Source organism: Porites lutea, chromosome 5, assembly GCF_958299795.1.
Source record: "Porites lutea chromosome 5, jaPorLute2.1, whole genome shotgun sequence".
In the NCBI taxonomy this organism is placed as follows: Eukaryota; Metazoa; Cnidaria; class Anthozoa; order Scleractinia; family Poritidae; genus Porites; species Porites lutea.
In genome coordinates, this window is record NC_133205.1 from 28914638 (window position 1) to 28931041 (window position 16404).

Genomic DNA, 16404 nt, shown 5'->3' on the forward strand with positions numbered 1-16404 from the left:
TTGGAGACACCATTTTTACGTCTCCTACTTGAGACGGATTACTGCCTTTCTAAGTGGTCATCTAACCAACACGACGGATTTAGCCGTTTGAGGGCAAAGGAAGTACCTTCATTTCTCAGTCATCAACCCCCAACCTCATCCTACTGCAGTCAAGCGCTCTACCGACTGAGCCGGTCCTGCCGCTGTAAGAAAAGTGTGTAAAGGAATTTTCAGGTTGTCGGGGCTGGGTTTGATAAGCCTTTAACGTTATAGCCACTATCACCCTCAACAGCTCGCTTTATAAAGAGTCTTGTAGCACGAATTCGGGGACAAGATTTGACTTAAGGCTTTTTCGGAAAATAGCTACCCTGGAAAGCTTCATTTTACAATTTTACACCAGAAAAGTCAATACGGTTATTTTTGTTGAAGATAGTTAAGCCCTTTCCTGGCCGCTAAAGGGTAACACTTCCGCCATTCGATAGCATGTTTCCACCCCTAAGACATTCTGAGACCGTTCTCCTCAAGGAAATTTCTCAAGTCTTCCCTACAACGTGACAGTGAAAGAGCGATGCTTCGCCTCTTTCATACCCGAATTCTAGAGAATGCTGCACCACTACCTGTGGCTAGGAAACAATAAACAACTGAAAGTTGAATGAAGGGTTAAGGGGAAAGGGTTCAGACTTTCGTGTTCTCTGATTATGTTCTGCATTTGGTAACAGCGATTGAAGAAGTATACGACGCCTCATGATATTGGATGATATTTCATATTTTTGTTAGAGATGCAGCAGTATTTCTCCTCAACAGGATTAAACAACCTTCCTCAGTTCCCAAACAGTGTAGGTAAGATATAGATATAATCATCAAATAAATGGATCTGACGACAGACACTGTTCATGTTAAGAATGACCTAAGGTTTAGCAATGCCATGAATCTGAGTTTGATGCATGACTACGGAGTTCAGTGCACATTTTCTAATAAACACCTCGTGTTTATTTTCATCACTGACACACATTAAAGACAAAAATCAAAACCATTGAATAAATGAAGTCAGAGAAGAAGATGGAACAAAAGTATGCAAACAATCTTACCAAGATTCAGGTCTTGATTCGTGAGTTATGGAAAAATGAGTTTGAATGGTTCCTTGTTTTACTTTTACTTACTAACAAAATGCAATATCTATGCAATGAAGTGGTTTTTGCTCATGCATTTTTGTAAAATTTGCACGGCTGTTATAGCTGTAAGAATCACATAAACAGGAGGAAATATCAGATACCCTTTATACTTGAGAACTAGGTGTGGTAATAGTATGAATTTGGGATCAATTAACTGTTAACATGTTTGAATCACTTTAGATATGACGCCTTATTCACATCCACCAGTAAACAATGCAGAGTCGGCTCGGCATGTTAATCAACCGCCACTGACCTCTTCAGGTTCTTTTTTACAATAATTATGATAACATAATGATAAATTATTCATAAAAAGTGGGGTATGAAGTTTTCAGATGCGCATTTCATCAATTAAATTGTCTTAATAAAACTGAATACTAATTAAATTCAGTAACATAACAAATTTAATAAACTGTGTAAGGTTATCGCTTTTAATTGTTATATAAAAAGTAAAACATTTTAAGGTGCCGGTATATCTATTAAAGTCAACAAGTTACAAAATCAGTTTGTAAATCTAATTACTGTTAATTAATACATATAAACGATCTCAAAATTTGTGTTTTATGAAAGATTTAAAAGTTAACTGCTAGTCAGTGAAGAGAGTGGTGGAATATTAACTCTTACCATTGATTCATTTGTTCAATACATCGTAAATGCTCTTGCGTTTTGTTAAGAAGAGGATGGCTTTACCAGTGTGCAAACTTGAATTTCCCGACTCTGGCGTTTACATACATTCTAGTGAGGCTAGTGAAGACACTAAAAAAAGATCACGTGTGAGCCCTAAGTATAAGAGGAGCTGATGCATATATAAGAAAGTTTTTTAAAGCAAAAGACGTTTTTGAGCGACGCATCACAACCGGTTGGATGTGGTCTTTTCTCTTATGGAGACGATTTGCTCAAAAAATGTGGGCAAAACCACTGCCCAAGAAAAATGCACTTCTGGACGACCTATGTCGCTCAAAAAACGTCTTTGCTCAAGCTCCCTATAGACTCCATCTTTCCTTGTTTTCACTTAATTTATTCATTAAAGAAACACTACACGCCTGTTAACCCCCGATCAAAATCTCGATTTGTGTTCAGTGCCCTCTCTTTAAGTGCATTTAATGTTGCCAGATGGCAAGACACGGTCACTAAAATTAAGAGATGATTATGTGATGTTAAAATATAAAGAACAAACAATGAAATTCAATTGTTATTGTAGACATAAGTGATGTAAGAAACGCAGCCCCTCTTGCACAAGACGTTTCGCAAGGTAATATAATTTTATTGTTCAGTTCGGGAGAGTTTCAGTTTCATTTTGACGCAAGCGAAATTTTTATCGTGCATGCATTTGTTTAAAGGATAGTAAAAAAAACAAACAAAACAAAACAAGCCACACACACATGATTTTCAAGTATTCTTGATATCAGTGGCCCAAAAATTTCTCTTTTTAACCTTTATGATAAGACCCCTGAAAATGAAAATGCAACGATATGGTAAAATCAACAGCAGACAAATTAATATCTGCAGTCAAAACCTAATTTCGCCAGGAAGTCAAATTGTCTTGGTATCGATTTTGCTCGCTGCGGAGACCCAACCATTTACTCTTCCCGCTCAATCTTCATAATGCTGAGACGAAAATATTTTGGCAAGAGTTGCTGAATGTAAGAATTGGGAGACATAAACTTCATCAGTCAATTTACTTGAAAATGAAAATAGAAAAATTATTCTCATTTTATTTTCTAATTTTAGGAAGCTTTGAAAATCCTTTTAAAGGCCCAGGTAGGCACTCAGAAGGTGAAAAAGACGGGGGTACATGAATCATTAGTATAGTTTAAATGAAGTAGTTAGTGAACATTATGGTGACGAGCAATAAGTCGAAATAAGGATGTAGATGTTGCCGGAAACAGAAAGGTCATAAAGACACAGTACCGCTTGTGGATGGTAATAACGTTCACGGATTATGATAATTCATCATGGATAACGGACGACATTGAATAGTTTAGTCACACTGAAGTTGCTCGTTATACTGTACAAAAAGTAGCATAATATATCAAATCCTTTCTTCAATTTTTTCAGACATGTCTCAAGCCCGATTCATTGGAAATGCCGACGAACAAGGCGTTGGTGAGGCTCACAATAAAGAATTTATTAATTACGTATTATTATCATTTCAATAACAGGCGCTGGGGAGCACAGTAATTATATTTAACTATTAATACAACAAATAAATATTTTAGTACACAAAGTAATTTTCTACGGTTTGGGGGCGAAAAAACCAACAGCAATTAGAGACCAGGCAATAGATTCATTAAGTCGATGGTGATACAAAATCAGGTAGAAGTGCATTAAAACTGGTGTTTGCTTTCATATTCGGCTTCCGTGAAGTTTTTTTTTGTTTAAGAGAGCACCAGCCACTGGAAGTCTATTTTCACTATATATTCAGGCAAGCGTCCTTCCAAAAAGATACATTTTTTAGGCTTGAAGTGTATGAAAGGGTAAAGATTTCACGAACTGAAGTATATAAAAGCGTCTTGGGAAATCCGTGATTTGGGTCTGTTTAAGGACCCAAAAGGGTTAACAGACGCATTTTATGGATGTGAAAAAATCACAAAAACTCCCTGGTTATTCATCTTCAAAAGATTGCACAGTGCATCTACATCATTTAGAAGGGATGCAGTGAGTGTTCTAGACTAGGTTTGTGAAGTAATTGTCGGTTTTCACACGACGTCACTAAAATTCAAACTACAAAACTATCGATCCTACCGAAGTTTTACTTTCATGATGTATTAGAGCAGCTGAAAACTAATTTTCTTACAAATTTTCACTTCAAAGGGGTTCTTGGTCTTGTGATAGTCAAGAGCACGCTTGAATTTCTAAGCTTTTGCGTGACGTAGCATTTACATGACGGCCGAGAGAGCTGTTATGTAAGTTAACAAAGTGACGTATTTCGGGGAATTTTGCTATCTAAACAGTTCATGGATTAGAAAAAGTATTACTTTAATGTTTATGAGTTCCTCAAGGAATAAAATAATACACGCCTTCTTAATCAAAACTCGAAAACAGATGTTTTTGTTGGTTTCCGTCCGCCATGTTGGTGCTCATCCAGGTGGGCACCAGCATGGCGTCTCCATACAAATCTCTACAAATTTGGGTAAAACATTTCTACGGGTATCTCGTATACGGGATATTCTTCTGGCCTGAATCTTGGCGAGGAACTTGGTATATTTATCTCCTTTCGTTTCCCAGATTCCGGACTTTATCCATTGGACGGTTTTGATTTTTATTTTGATCTATTTTGAATGGCGTGACACTGAAAACCAGCAATATATAGAGCGTGAGACGCAGTGTTTCATCACCAGATCAAACACTGAGAAGAGAGTTGGAAGTGCGACGCGCAGCGGAGTATTTTTGACGAACTTCGGGGAGTTTCACTGGTGATGAAATATTGTGTCGAACGCTTGATATTGCTTGTCAAAAAAAATGATTTTAGAAGAAGAAATTAAGGATTTCACCTCGATTTCAAAACACTTATCAAACAGTAATTTTCTTTACATTTTCTTTATGAATTATTAATGCATTTGAGAATGGGATATCAACTGTCCGTCTGATTTGAAAAATGTACTCAATAGTTTAGTTTTTAGCCCTAATCCTCTAGCTATAATATTCTCACTAGGTGGTAAAATGCTTCTTTATCCTAAATAGCCCACTCCTTCTCGGAGGCCTTTACCAGGCTAGGCGACGCAGAACAAGAGGAGGTGGAAAACTTTACAAATAAAGGTAAAGTAATGCTTCAACTTACCTTATCTAAATACAGCTGTAAATAAGGCCCAGCTCAAACGTGGAACTTTTCATGTATCGAACCTAATCCCTTCAATTAAGTACATGTGGGTCGACCAATGAATAAGCCACATGGGAATTTCGACTGTGGAGCGACTTCGTTTCAAACGTGGAATTTTTCATGTGCCAAACCTAATGCAGAAATTACTATGATTTATTTTCTTTGGTAAAGCATTTTAGACCAATGTGCACCGTGAAAATGAATGGGAGTGCGACAAATTAACTGCGACGTCTGAACCAACCGTCGAACTTATGTCAGTTTCACTCTCACCTTCAACTTGATCAGTTTCTCAATGACGGATGTAAGTGGCGACCCGCTCAAGGCAAACTATAGAGTTATTTTAAGTTCGTAGCCTACCTCTAACAGTAGTAACAAAGCCATAGATTTGTGACCGCCTGTTCCTCTAAAAGAGGCCTCCCAGTGAAAGTGAGTCCTAGTGCTCTTTTTAGAAATTGTTAGGCCTGGGTTCAAATGCCGGCGTCAAAGCCACATGTGGGTTTAGTTTGTTGTTGGTTCTCTCTCTTCCTTCGAGAGGTTTTTCTCCAGGTACTCCTGTTTTCCTCTCTCCCAAAAACCAACACTTCCAAATTCCAATTCGATCTGGAACGCATGGACGTTTAAGCAAGTTCATAGGAAGTCCTATGCTTCGTGGGTAAACAAATTACAATTACAAATTTTACATGCCTTTGGTCGAGTTTCGTCAAGTTGCAAGGCTTGTCAGAAAATAAATTTTCTTCAAACAGTACACACCAGTGGAAAACTGCTTGTCTGCCGGAATGGATTTTCCGATTGGTATTTTCTTGTTCATTAACATCGTAACACTATCTAAATGCCCGGTTGAAACCGTGCATCTCACCATACCCATATCTATTAAATTTCTTATGTTCTCTATACACTGTCTCAAAAACACAAAACCAATTTCCCGATCCTGAAGACCTGACATTAAGGGAACTATACTTTAATATACTTTAAATGTATAGTGAACATGTATTATTCACTATACGTTTTTTTCTACAGGCTTACACGTTCCTCAAACACTGGGCGAAGCAATGAAAGTTGAAAATGCGGAAGCTAATTACGAACAAACGTTTGAGAATGTCTATGGTATGTCAGTTCAGTTGTTAGAACGTTACATTAAAACTAGCAGTGTTGAACGTTTAGTTAGGGAAGCGCGTTTAACAGACGGTGGCAGGTATTCAAGTGATCAGCTTCATTAGTCTCTCGACCAAAAGATGTTCAAGCCATAGGAAAACGGATGCGTTAGGACGCGTTCTCTTTCGTCGAACGCGACAATTCAAAATAAATCATTTTAATAAGATGTTTAGGGTGTTTTCTATTCTTTTATAGGTAAAGGTAAACTTACAGGACTTGCAAAAGGAGCTGGCTATTTACCAGAAAGAAAAGTTAATCCCTCAGTCTAAAAAAAAAGTGATGAGACGACAGGCGGCCCAAGCTCAGTGTGTGAGTTTAATCATTAATTCATGTAGTTTCACATTGCGTAATTTAAAATAGCCGTGAATATAAAGAATTTGTAAGGGAATTCAGGTAAAAGATTCAGGCAGATAAATACTCGCTAGAATGTTCAATGAAATACGGCTTACCGTATTTACTTTGCTTGTTTTTGCTTGCTGTGTGGTTATTTTCCCGATCCATTGCGATTTAAGCGATTTCCTTTAACCCCGAGTTTTCACTGTAAGAGAAAGGACAAGGCTATACATTCCAGTTCGGGATGCCCGATGCGAGAGGCGAAAAATCTTCAGCTTGAAATGTCCACGCAGCTACAAATCCAACGCCGAATCCAAGCCAATACGTCCTTGTTTCATTTCATCTCGTTAGCCGAGCAGTCGAGCCACTGCAACCGATGCCAAGCGGCAGTTTGTTTTCCAAAATCCAAGCCAAGGGCGAGTACATTTTCAACCTGACACACGACCGTTGAAAACCGGCTTGGTAACCCTGCCTCCTCTACACACTAAACCTCACGGGGGTACCACATCGTCACTTGTCATCGAGTTTCGAATCAAAAATTGTCGCTGTATTTTATTGAACATTTTAGCGAGTATTTATCTACTTGAATCTTTTACCTGAATTCCCATACAAATCTTTATACTCTCGGTCATTTTAAATTACGCAATATGAAACTACATGTATCAATGATTAAACTCACACACTGAGCTTGGGTCGCCTGTGATGAGACAGTTGTGGTTTTATTGTTTTCTACGCCCTTCTGTCATGACCCTGTCGTGTGACGAATCCCTCGATAGGGTATCATGCACTTGTACTTATAATAACTTGCTTTGTAAAAATCAGCTTCATAAAGCCAATGTCAGTGCTAATAAATAAATAAATGAACAAATGAATTAATCAATAAAACAAAACACTTCTCTGGGAGCCCTTAGCCCTAGCCCTTCAGCCCATGCCTTAATCTGCTACTCAATTAGTACCCGTTTAGTGACGTATTATAAATCATCGTGTTCTTTATTTTACAGGTGATACACACAAAATGCTAAAATATCAATACCCATTAGGTTTCGTGTAATAGACGACCTTTAAATCAGCAGGGTGTACTTAAAAATGTTAACGGCTAGCCATGAATTTATAAGTTATGGATGCACGCAGGGGTTTCTAAGGAGTTTGCGTTGCAACATAATCGGAAGAGAAAAACCTTTCAGACCTTTAAGATTTGTTGAAATTTACTAACACATAGACGTACGAAAATAACGTGAGTCATCTACGCGCGCTGTAGCGTGTACAAATCATTCTTTGCAGTCTATTCCACCTTGAACAATTCTTTTCGCATACAAAGAAGGTTTTCGTCTCAATGTGAATTTAACTGTAGAATCTTGTGCGGTTTCTCTCAGTACCACTGATGAAAACCTTTGCAAACTATGGGGTGAAAATAAAATATAACCGCGTAAAAATTGACGCGTACTTCTTTGAGCGCGTGCTTATTTTACGGCTATGTTATAAAAATGACCAGAAAAGCTTTTGGCATGTTTTGGAGGTCACAGTGTTAAAGGAAAATGTGTGTGCAGCCACATGTTTCATCTCAGGCTAGGTATGAAGGGAGGGGTCTTGGATAGCCTGCGTTACTGGCAGAATAGCTATTGCGCGAGTGAGAGTTTTGACGGCTGCCATGCTAGAAACGAGCGCCGAAGGCGCGATAAACAAAGCGTCTCCTACCCATTCTCCGCACGGCTTTGCACCCCCTTTTCCAAAACTTTACTCGCGCTAACGATCCCGCAGGCCATGCGGGCTAGGTCCTGAAAAGAAGCACAGTACAACACTGACAACAAAATCACATAGTGCATCATGCTCTTGACTTACGCACAAAGCTATGTCACGAGGGTATTGACGGCCATGAATACCTTAGGGTTACACCATGCTGATGAGCTCAAGCCATAATGATGTTTTAAGTAATATTTCAAGCGTGAGACGCAGTGTTTCATCATCACCAGATGAAACACTGAGAAGAGAGCTGAGCAGCGGAGTATTTTTGACGAACTTCGAAGTGTTTCATCTGGTGATGAAAAACACTGTGTCGAATGCTTGATATTACTTGTCAAACAAAATGATTTTAGAAGGAGAAATTAAGGATGCAAAAAGGCAGTCTTTCATCTGATTTCCAAACACTCATTAAACTTTTATTTCCTTTGAAGTTTCTTTATGAATTATTAATGAGTTTGAGAATATACAGTAAAAACCCGCGAGAAAGAAACTGGTTTTTAAGAACCAGGAGCCTGTAAGAACCTGTTAGACTTAAATTTGCCAGTTAAGCCCCCCTTGTGCAAGAACCTTACTAAACTAAAACTAAAACAGGGTCTTATTTTCTTTAATCAATAAAAAAAATTCCGTTCACTTGTGCAGGAGGGTTATGGGCTCCCGATTTGGGCAAATAAGACAAGTTAACATTCAGAATCCTCTTTGGAGACACGGGTGTCCAACTGCAATGTAATGGTATGCAGTCGACTTTGTATATAAGGAATACACTGAATATACCACTAAATACTCTTAGCTTTAAGGTTTTTTTTTCTCAGAAAATAAGAACCTATTTAAGAACCTAATACACAGCCTAAATTCGTGCTAATTGCCATTTCAAGAACCTGTTTAGGCTAACTTGGGAAAATGCCGATCTATAAGTCGCGAGTTTTCACTGTAGCTGAAATAGTGTTGTATGACAGATCCTGTTCTCAGTTGATCTTGTTTAACTCTACATGTATTTAGCTAGCGATTGGAATCCAGAACCCAAGTTCCACTGACAAGACTGGAAGCTAGTACCTAGAATCCTGAATCCACTTGCAAAACCCAATCTGAATACTCTACTTTTGTTGTTAAAGTTTGACATTGGAAAACCAATATAAGTTACACAGGGCTCTTTAAGTTCTGGTTCTAAAATCCTTGTATTCTACCTTCGCTTCTACGCCGTGATTTTTCTTGCTGAAGGGTTAATCTTGAGGGGCTTATTTGAAGGAGGACGCCCATTCGGACATTTACGGTATTTTAAGAATGGACAAAGAATAGGTTGATGACCTCTTGAATAAGTAGACTGCAAAACAGTCCGTATTTTTGCGTATTCAAGTACACGCGAGCAGTCAAACAAAAGGTGTGGAACGAGACTGAAAAGGCCCTACGGGCGTGTGAGGCTCGCGCGGTTCGCGCGCGTAAGACTCTTACGCCACGCTTTACCGATTTCTTTACTGATTTTGAGGAAAAAACCGACTGTTTTGCAGTCTATTGAATAAGACCCTGTTTACATGGAGTGGGGGACCCCGGTTTAGTGGGGTAGGTTTCTTTTGTTTTGTGTCCCCCAGAGCGTGAAAACAAAAGAAACCAACTCCACTAGACCGGGGTCCCCCACTCCATGTAAACAGGCCCTAAGAAGTTGATAGTTTCTCAGTGTTGTGGACGAGTGCGTTCATCATATGACGTAATACAAAAATTGAAAAAGACACTGAACAATACCCAACACCACAACATAATAGCTAACCAGCAACACCAACAAACACTCAGAGCCCGGGGGGGGTACTGCCATATATGGGCTATATAGGTATGTGCGCTGTGAAGGGTATGGTTTTCAAGCTGTTTACTCTAACAGTAGGGTATATAAATCAGAGCGTTTGGGTCTAGAATGGGATATCATTTTTCAGGAAACTGATCAGTTGGTTGAAGATTTTTAGTGACCTCGGTAGTTTCTGGAAAACAGCTGCTCTAGGATAGGGGGGATTTGGGGAGTTTACTCTAGTACAGGATAGCAAACTTCAGCTGAGCTAGCTCTGTTATAGGTTAAGGGTTCCAGGGTCCAAGCGGCGCATCCCCACCCAGAAATTTCTAAAGTACCCCCCCCCCCCCCCGGGACTCAGAGACAACACAGAACTATATTTGTAATGTTTGCTTATTTGTTTTGTCTGCTTTTTTTTAATGATATTATCTCGGTCCCTATTGGCCTCTTTCCCTTTCTTTCTACTTCTGCCTCTTAGCCTCGGCTTTGCGAGGCTCTGCGATTCACGTATTTCTAGTTTTAAATGATCTTCTTGTGTCATTTTGATCATGGTGATCACGTACTAGCAGTCGATGGGTCCCGCTCCTGTGCGACCAGCCAGTAAGGCGGAGAGGTGGGCGCATCGAGCCACCCAAGTAAGAAGACCGAGCCAACCTAGAAGGTAATAGCTAGGAATTTCATATCTTTTCTTAGGTAGTAGTTTTTAGCCAACGCTGATTTCAGAGAGGAACAAAAGGTACAATTTCCTTTTCAGGGTGCGCGAATAGGCCGCACAAAAACCAATCAGCATTGGCCTCGTTTAAACACGGGTAACCAAGCTATTAATAAATTATAATTGAAAAGAGTTTTTTTAAAGGATTCTTGGAGATTTATGATTCATTAGATTCTCTCATCTCGCGGAAACTGACAGGCGAAATTGACCTTTTCAGTAACGGTAAGTTTAAACCACGAAAGTAATTAATGTCACCTCATATATAGTTATATTGTATGATAAGGTATAGGAAATTGATTTTAACATAAACTGTAGGGTAGAAATTTTCTATCCCAAAACCCAGTACTTTGTTTATAGTTTCGGGAAAAATGTTTAGCCAACAACTAAACAGTTATGTAAACCTTTTGGTTCACTGATGTCTCTGGAAAACACCTTATATTTCAATTTTTTAATTGGTTCATCTTAGTTACAGTAAGTTGTAATTTAGACAACATTTCTTATCAGAATAAGCAGAATTCCGCAAAATAAAAGGTGGACTACTTAATGACTAAAAATATAGTGGCATACTTAGCACACCGCAACTCTCACAATTTAAGATTTCTACCGACAAAGCCCTTTGTATTTTAAAATTCTTTCAAATCATTTTTAAACTCGCTTTTAGGTATATATTAATAAATTGAACTAACATCAGATGACTGTTTGAAACTGAAATGAAATATTGTCAGTAGGTAATCGAATGATTTACTTTTTGCTATATTTTAAACGAGTAAAGTTAAAACAACCTGGCCTCTGTTACACTTGAATGAAACTTTGTGTCGTTTTGAAATTAACAAGAGCAGGTATTGGAACAGGTGTAAAACTGTTTTGAAATAATTCAGGGTCACACGTAACTAGAGGGTCTTTTACAGGTCAATAGTTCCGGATCCCCGATTATGAACTGACCCGGAGAAGCGAGCTGTGGAGGGGGGTGGGGGGGACTCCCTATTCGGCCCAAACGGTTCAATTTATGCGGCTGAACAGGGTATTTTTTTGAGGGTAAGTTAAGTCTTTAAACAGGGTATCCAATTTTACTATTAAGCGTCTTTAAATGGGTGTCTCTTTGAACCAAAAGCCTTATAAAAGTGTGAAGCCTGGCAATGATCAGTCCGCATTTGTGGTAACATGCAGCGGCGTAGCCAGCTTTTCGACTACTTGTAGTCCTGGCTGACTTTCATTTCCACATATCCTGAAAACTGCACTCATGACTAGTACGCACTGTCCTCACCAACGCTTTGAGCTCTTAAGCTCTTTCAGCTCACCCCAACAACGCATAATTTATTACAAGCGGTAGAGTAATCAGACCAAAAATTTGCAGGCCTGGGCCTACAGTTCTATGGGCTGGCAACGCCCCTGGCATAGAACACTGATTTTTTGGAAAAGGAAATGAATCAGGGTTATAAATAACGTCTTTCGATCAGTCTTAAACGGAGTAGTGAAATGAACAAGGTCTGAATTAAGGAAGTGGCAGCACACCTGTCACCTCTACTCAAACGTTCCTCGAGTGCTCCCTCTCCCCCCCCCCCCCCCCCCCCCGGGGACTGACAATTATTGTAAGTAGCTCACAAAGGCCACCGGTTATCAACAGCGGGGTCTATAATATAAATACACGATCTTTTAGAAGTACTAAGGCTAAATTCTTTTCTTATTCTTTAATCGAAGTGATAAAAAAACCCAGCAGGAATCCTAATGCGGCCTGGATGACATTTACTTCAGTTTGGGCCACAAAACGGTTAAGATAACTTAAAAATTGTCTTAATTATTTTTTCTACTCGCAAACCAGATGGATGCTAAGCAGGGAATAATTCTCGTGATCTTTTTGATGGCATTGGCTGTAGAAACAGGTAAGTGCAGAAAAACGTAATATAATAATTAAAGAAGGCCAACCGGTTATGTGTGGTCCGACCGATCAGCGCCCCGAACAGTGGAGTCATTGCAACAGAAAGACAGTAAGATCTAGTAAGACTATGTACCTACAGTAATTTCATGGGTGACAAATTGGCTCGAAATTTTAGTGTTAATCATAACTATAACAAAATTGTCTAATCTGATTGGCTCTCAACTGCCCTGATTTCAGCCTTAATTGGACAGTTTAATAGGCCGGTACGCGTCATGCCTAAGTAATTGGACAGTACGCGCCATCACGCGCGCGCTTAAATGGCTTTTTTTTCCCTGCTAGCAATAAAAATCTCGGAATTTCTTGTGTTTTGATTTAAAAAATAGCCTATAATGTCACAAATTTTGTTAAAGTTATGATTAATTGGTAACAGAACTTCGTGTCGTCCAATTCGGTCTGTAATCATACTCGTGATTAAACAAATCGGACTCCCGCTACGCGGTCGTCCGATTTTGTTAATCACTCGTATGATTACAGACCGAATTGGACTCCACTCAGTCCTATTACCATTACTTATACTACAACATGAGAAATTTCTGCAATTTGATTGGCTTAGAGCAGTGGTATTTCAGCTTAATTTGAAATACCTACCTGTGAAAATTACAAAGCCTTTGCGGGTAACGGCTCGTGAAATTACGTATAACAATTTCGAAATATCACTCGTGGTATTTATACCAAATATCACTACAAATCATGCTATTACCTATACTAATTTATAATTTCACAAGCTTTCACATGTGAAATTACAAAATTGCCATGCGGGCAACGTCCCGCAACTGCCAGTGACAAGATGGCGGCAAAGTCTTAAAATGTTATGAATGAACATGTCATGGCCAATTTACCCTCTAGTTTTCAGTGCGTGGGCTCTCGATCTGTCAAAAACCTACAAGGTCATACGATTGTGATAGTAATTTGTCATTCATGATATTAAAATAGGTAATCAAGTGGTTTACTCGAGGAATTAGGAGCATTTACACAAAACGCGAGTTTAATTATTCCCTAATTTCCCTCGTCACTTTTTGATAACACACTAACTGCATGAATAAATAAATAAAATGATTTGAAGGAAGCACATCGGCAAAGCGGTCCTTCGTCTACCTGATTCCTGGTCGAATTGGAATTTAGAAATGTTGGTTTTTGAGGAGAGGGAAAAACCGGAGTAACCGGAGGAAAACCTCTCGGAGCAAAGGAGAGAACCAACAACAAACTCAACCTACATATTGCATCGAAGCCAGGATTTGAAACCGGGCCAACTTGGTGGGAGGCGAGTGCTCTCACCACTACGCCATCCCTTGCTCCCCATAAATAACCATAAAGGTGTGGCGACAGTAAGAAAATGAAATTCTCATCCCTTTGTCTGGATTAAATCTGTTTAAGGTTGCTATCCATCACAAGTTCCAGCGATGCTTGATTGTTTAACCCAAGAAGATATCACCGCACTCACCGAAATACCTGAACAGGAGGATGTAATGGAAACCATAAAGTCAGTTTTAAAACATATCCCTTTCAAAAAATACCTGTAAGTATATGGTACATAATGGCACACATGTGTAAGTACGTGCTGCATATATATGCCTTTAACCAGCTAGCTTTTCATATTTATAAACACCTGTTCACTCTGCGCCAAAGAGTGGCATTTAAAACTATTTTTAATTATTTATCCGATGACCATCCACTTTGAAGGTGAGCTCGGCGCAAACCGACCCAACATTACTCCCAACTTTGTGAGTTGCTGCGTCCGTTTGCACGTAGCTCCTGACAATCCGTTATTTTAAAAACTGCGGTTTTTCTTTTGATTCGTGTTATCAAGAATTGTTTGTCTTATTCTCTCAAGACTGCCCTTTATAAAAAAGATCCTTGAAGGAATTAAAGAAAGCAAGAATCCACTTGACGTTATACTGGAGCTAATCGAAATCCTCCAGGGAGGCAAAGAAGAGAACGAAGAAAATAAAGAGAAGGAAGAGGAAAATAAAGAAACAACAGAGGAGAAAAAAGAAGAAAACAGCTCCAATGAGGAGGAAAAGCCGAAAGAGGAAGGAGAAAACGAAGTTTCGGGATCAGGTGAATCAGACATGGAATCTCAGGAAGACACCGTGAATGAAATTCATCATAAATTTAAGATCAATGGACCTGAGGAATGGTAGCTGACCGTAAAAGGATTTCGGTTACCAAACTTTTTCGCAGGACAAGTTCGGCATTGGAACAATTAACATATTGTGCCCTTTGAAAATGTAATAAAAATACGTTAAAGTGAATTGAATTGTTGCATATGTGATTCCATCAGTTTTAAAAGCAACCTAAGCGTGAGAATATCTTACGCGGCACCCCGTTCGTGGATTAATACTACCTCCTGTCAATTTTGGCTGTTCTTGGAATTTTTTTCATCCAATTATTTTCAAATTGGACAGCATACAGTCCTATAACATATACTACTACTACAACTAGTGATAATAATTATACTACTACATGCGAAATTTCTGCAATTTGATTGGCTTAAAGTAGTGGTATTTCAGCTTACTTTGAAATACCTACAAGCGCAAATTACAAACCTTTTGCTGGTAGCAGTATAAACAAATAATAGCATGATTTGGAAGTGATATTTGGCATAAATACCACTCGTGATATTTCAAAATTGTCTCAAATTGCACTTGCCTAACGACTCGTGAAATTACGTATTTAATAAATATCACTTGTGGTATTTATGCCTAATATCACTACAAATCATGCTATTATCTATAGATCTCTAATATAATAATAATACTGGCAAAAAGTCAAATCTGGCCGGGAGTTATCGTCGATTACTGAGCCGCATGTTCTCATGGAAAAAAAATTAAATTAAAAAAATTAAAAGCACCTCGCGCTACGAATAGGACATTTCACTTCGAATCAGTTGTTAAATACAAGCTTGACTCCGAGGCTGAGCGAAATAAAACAACAGGAATGAATTATTCGTTACCGATAAAAAGCTTTCTTTTTCTCTCTCTTCTTTATATCCCTCAAACTCGGAGACAAGTATCGATTTTTATAATTCGAAGGGGAGAAAAATACCACAATATTCTTTAAATTCCAGTTTGGTTGGAGCTTCATGTAAATCTGGATTCACCAATATCTTTTATTTACTTTTTCCTTCAAGTCTTTAATGAGCTTCACTTGTCACCATCTATCCTATTTTAGCGTGAATATTGCCGATATTTCCATATCCCCATCCTTCGCACGGATTCGCAGCTCCTCTGCCAATTCTTTGCTCGCACTAACGAAAAACCGGCTACGCAGGCTGCCAGAAAGTGGTTACGCAAATAATTAACAGTATTTGTGGCCAACGTTTTCAAGAACTCACTGGGATACACTTGCTAAAACATATGACTAGAAATCATCAGCCATTTCCTCCTCTTAATAATAACAGATATAATAATATAACGCCGACATTTTGATTTCTTTTCTTAATTTGTTGATCAGTGTAGCAAACACCGTCTTTGGTCCCTACATAACTTTGCTTCTATTATCAGAGAAATTCATTTTTGGTTGTCGTTTATTCGATTAATTCTAATGTTTTGCTGCTCGTATTTAACCAAAATGTCAATGTTTCTTTCTTTCTTTCTTTCTTTCTTTTCTTTTCTTTTCTCTTTTTATCACCTCAACCATCATTGCCTGCAAAAATGGTAACGACTTTGGGTCGATAAGCGGCTTTATTGCACTGTTATTGTCCTAACCGATTTTGAAGTTGCTAGTAAATATTGAGTTTTTGGGTTATCATAGCGGTAGAGTATTATATTGGACTGTCCCGAACGTAAATAT

The 16404-nt window shown here is 38.6% G+C and overlaps 1 protein-coding gene and 1 long non-coding RNA gene across 2 annotated transcripts; both read left to right on the forward strand.

Annotated features, from left to right (window-relative positions):
• Nucleotides 1-755: 755 nt before the first annotated feature.
• Nucleotides 756-2909, forward strand: LOC140936918 (uncharacterized). Its single transcript, XR_012165420.1, has 4 exons — nt 756-819; nt 1332-1412; nt 2350-2400; nt 2880-2909. It is a non-coding gene; the product is annotated as an uncharacterized lncRNA (long non-coding RNA).
• Nucleotides 2910-10806: 7897 nt separating this feature from the next.
• LOC140938708 (uncharacterized) lies at nt 10807-14864 on the forward strand. Its single transcript, XM_073388210.1, has 4 exons — nt 10807-10898; nt 12496-12556; nt 13987-14128; nt 14444-14864. Exons 2-4 carry the CDS (start codon nt 12496-12498, stop codon nt 14751-14753), a joined length of 513 nt encoding a protein of 170 aa, XP_073244311.1. The 5' UTR covers nt 10807-10898; the 3' UTR covers nt 14754-14864.
• Nucleotides 14865-16404: the final 1540 nt, after the last annotated feature.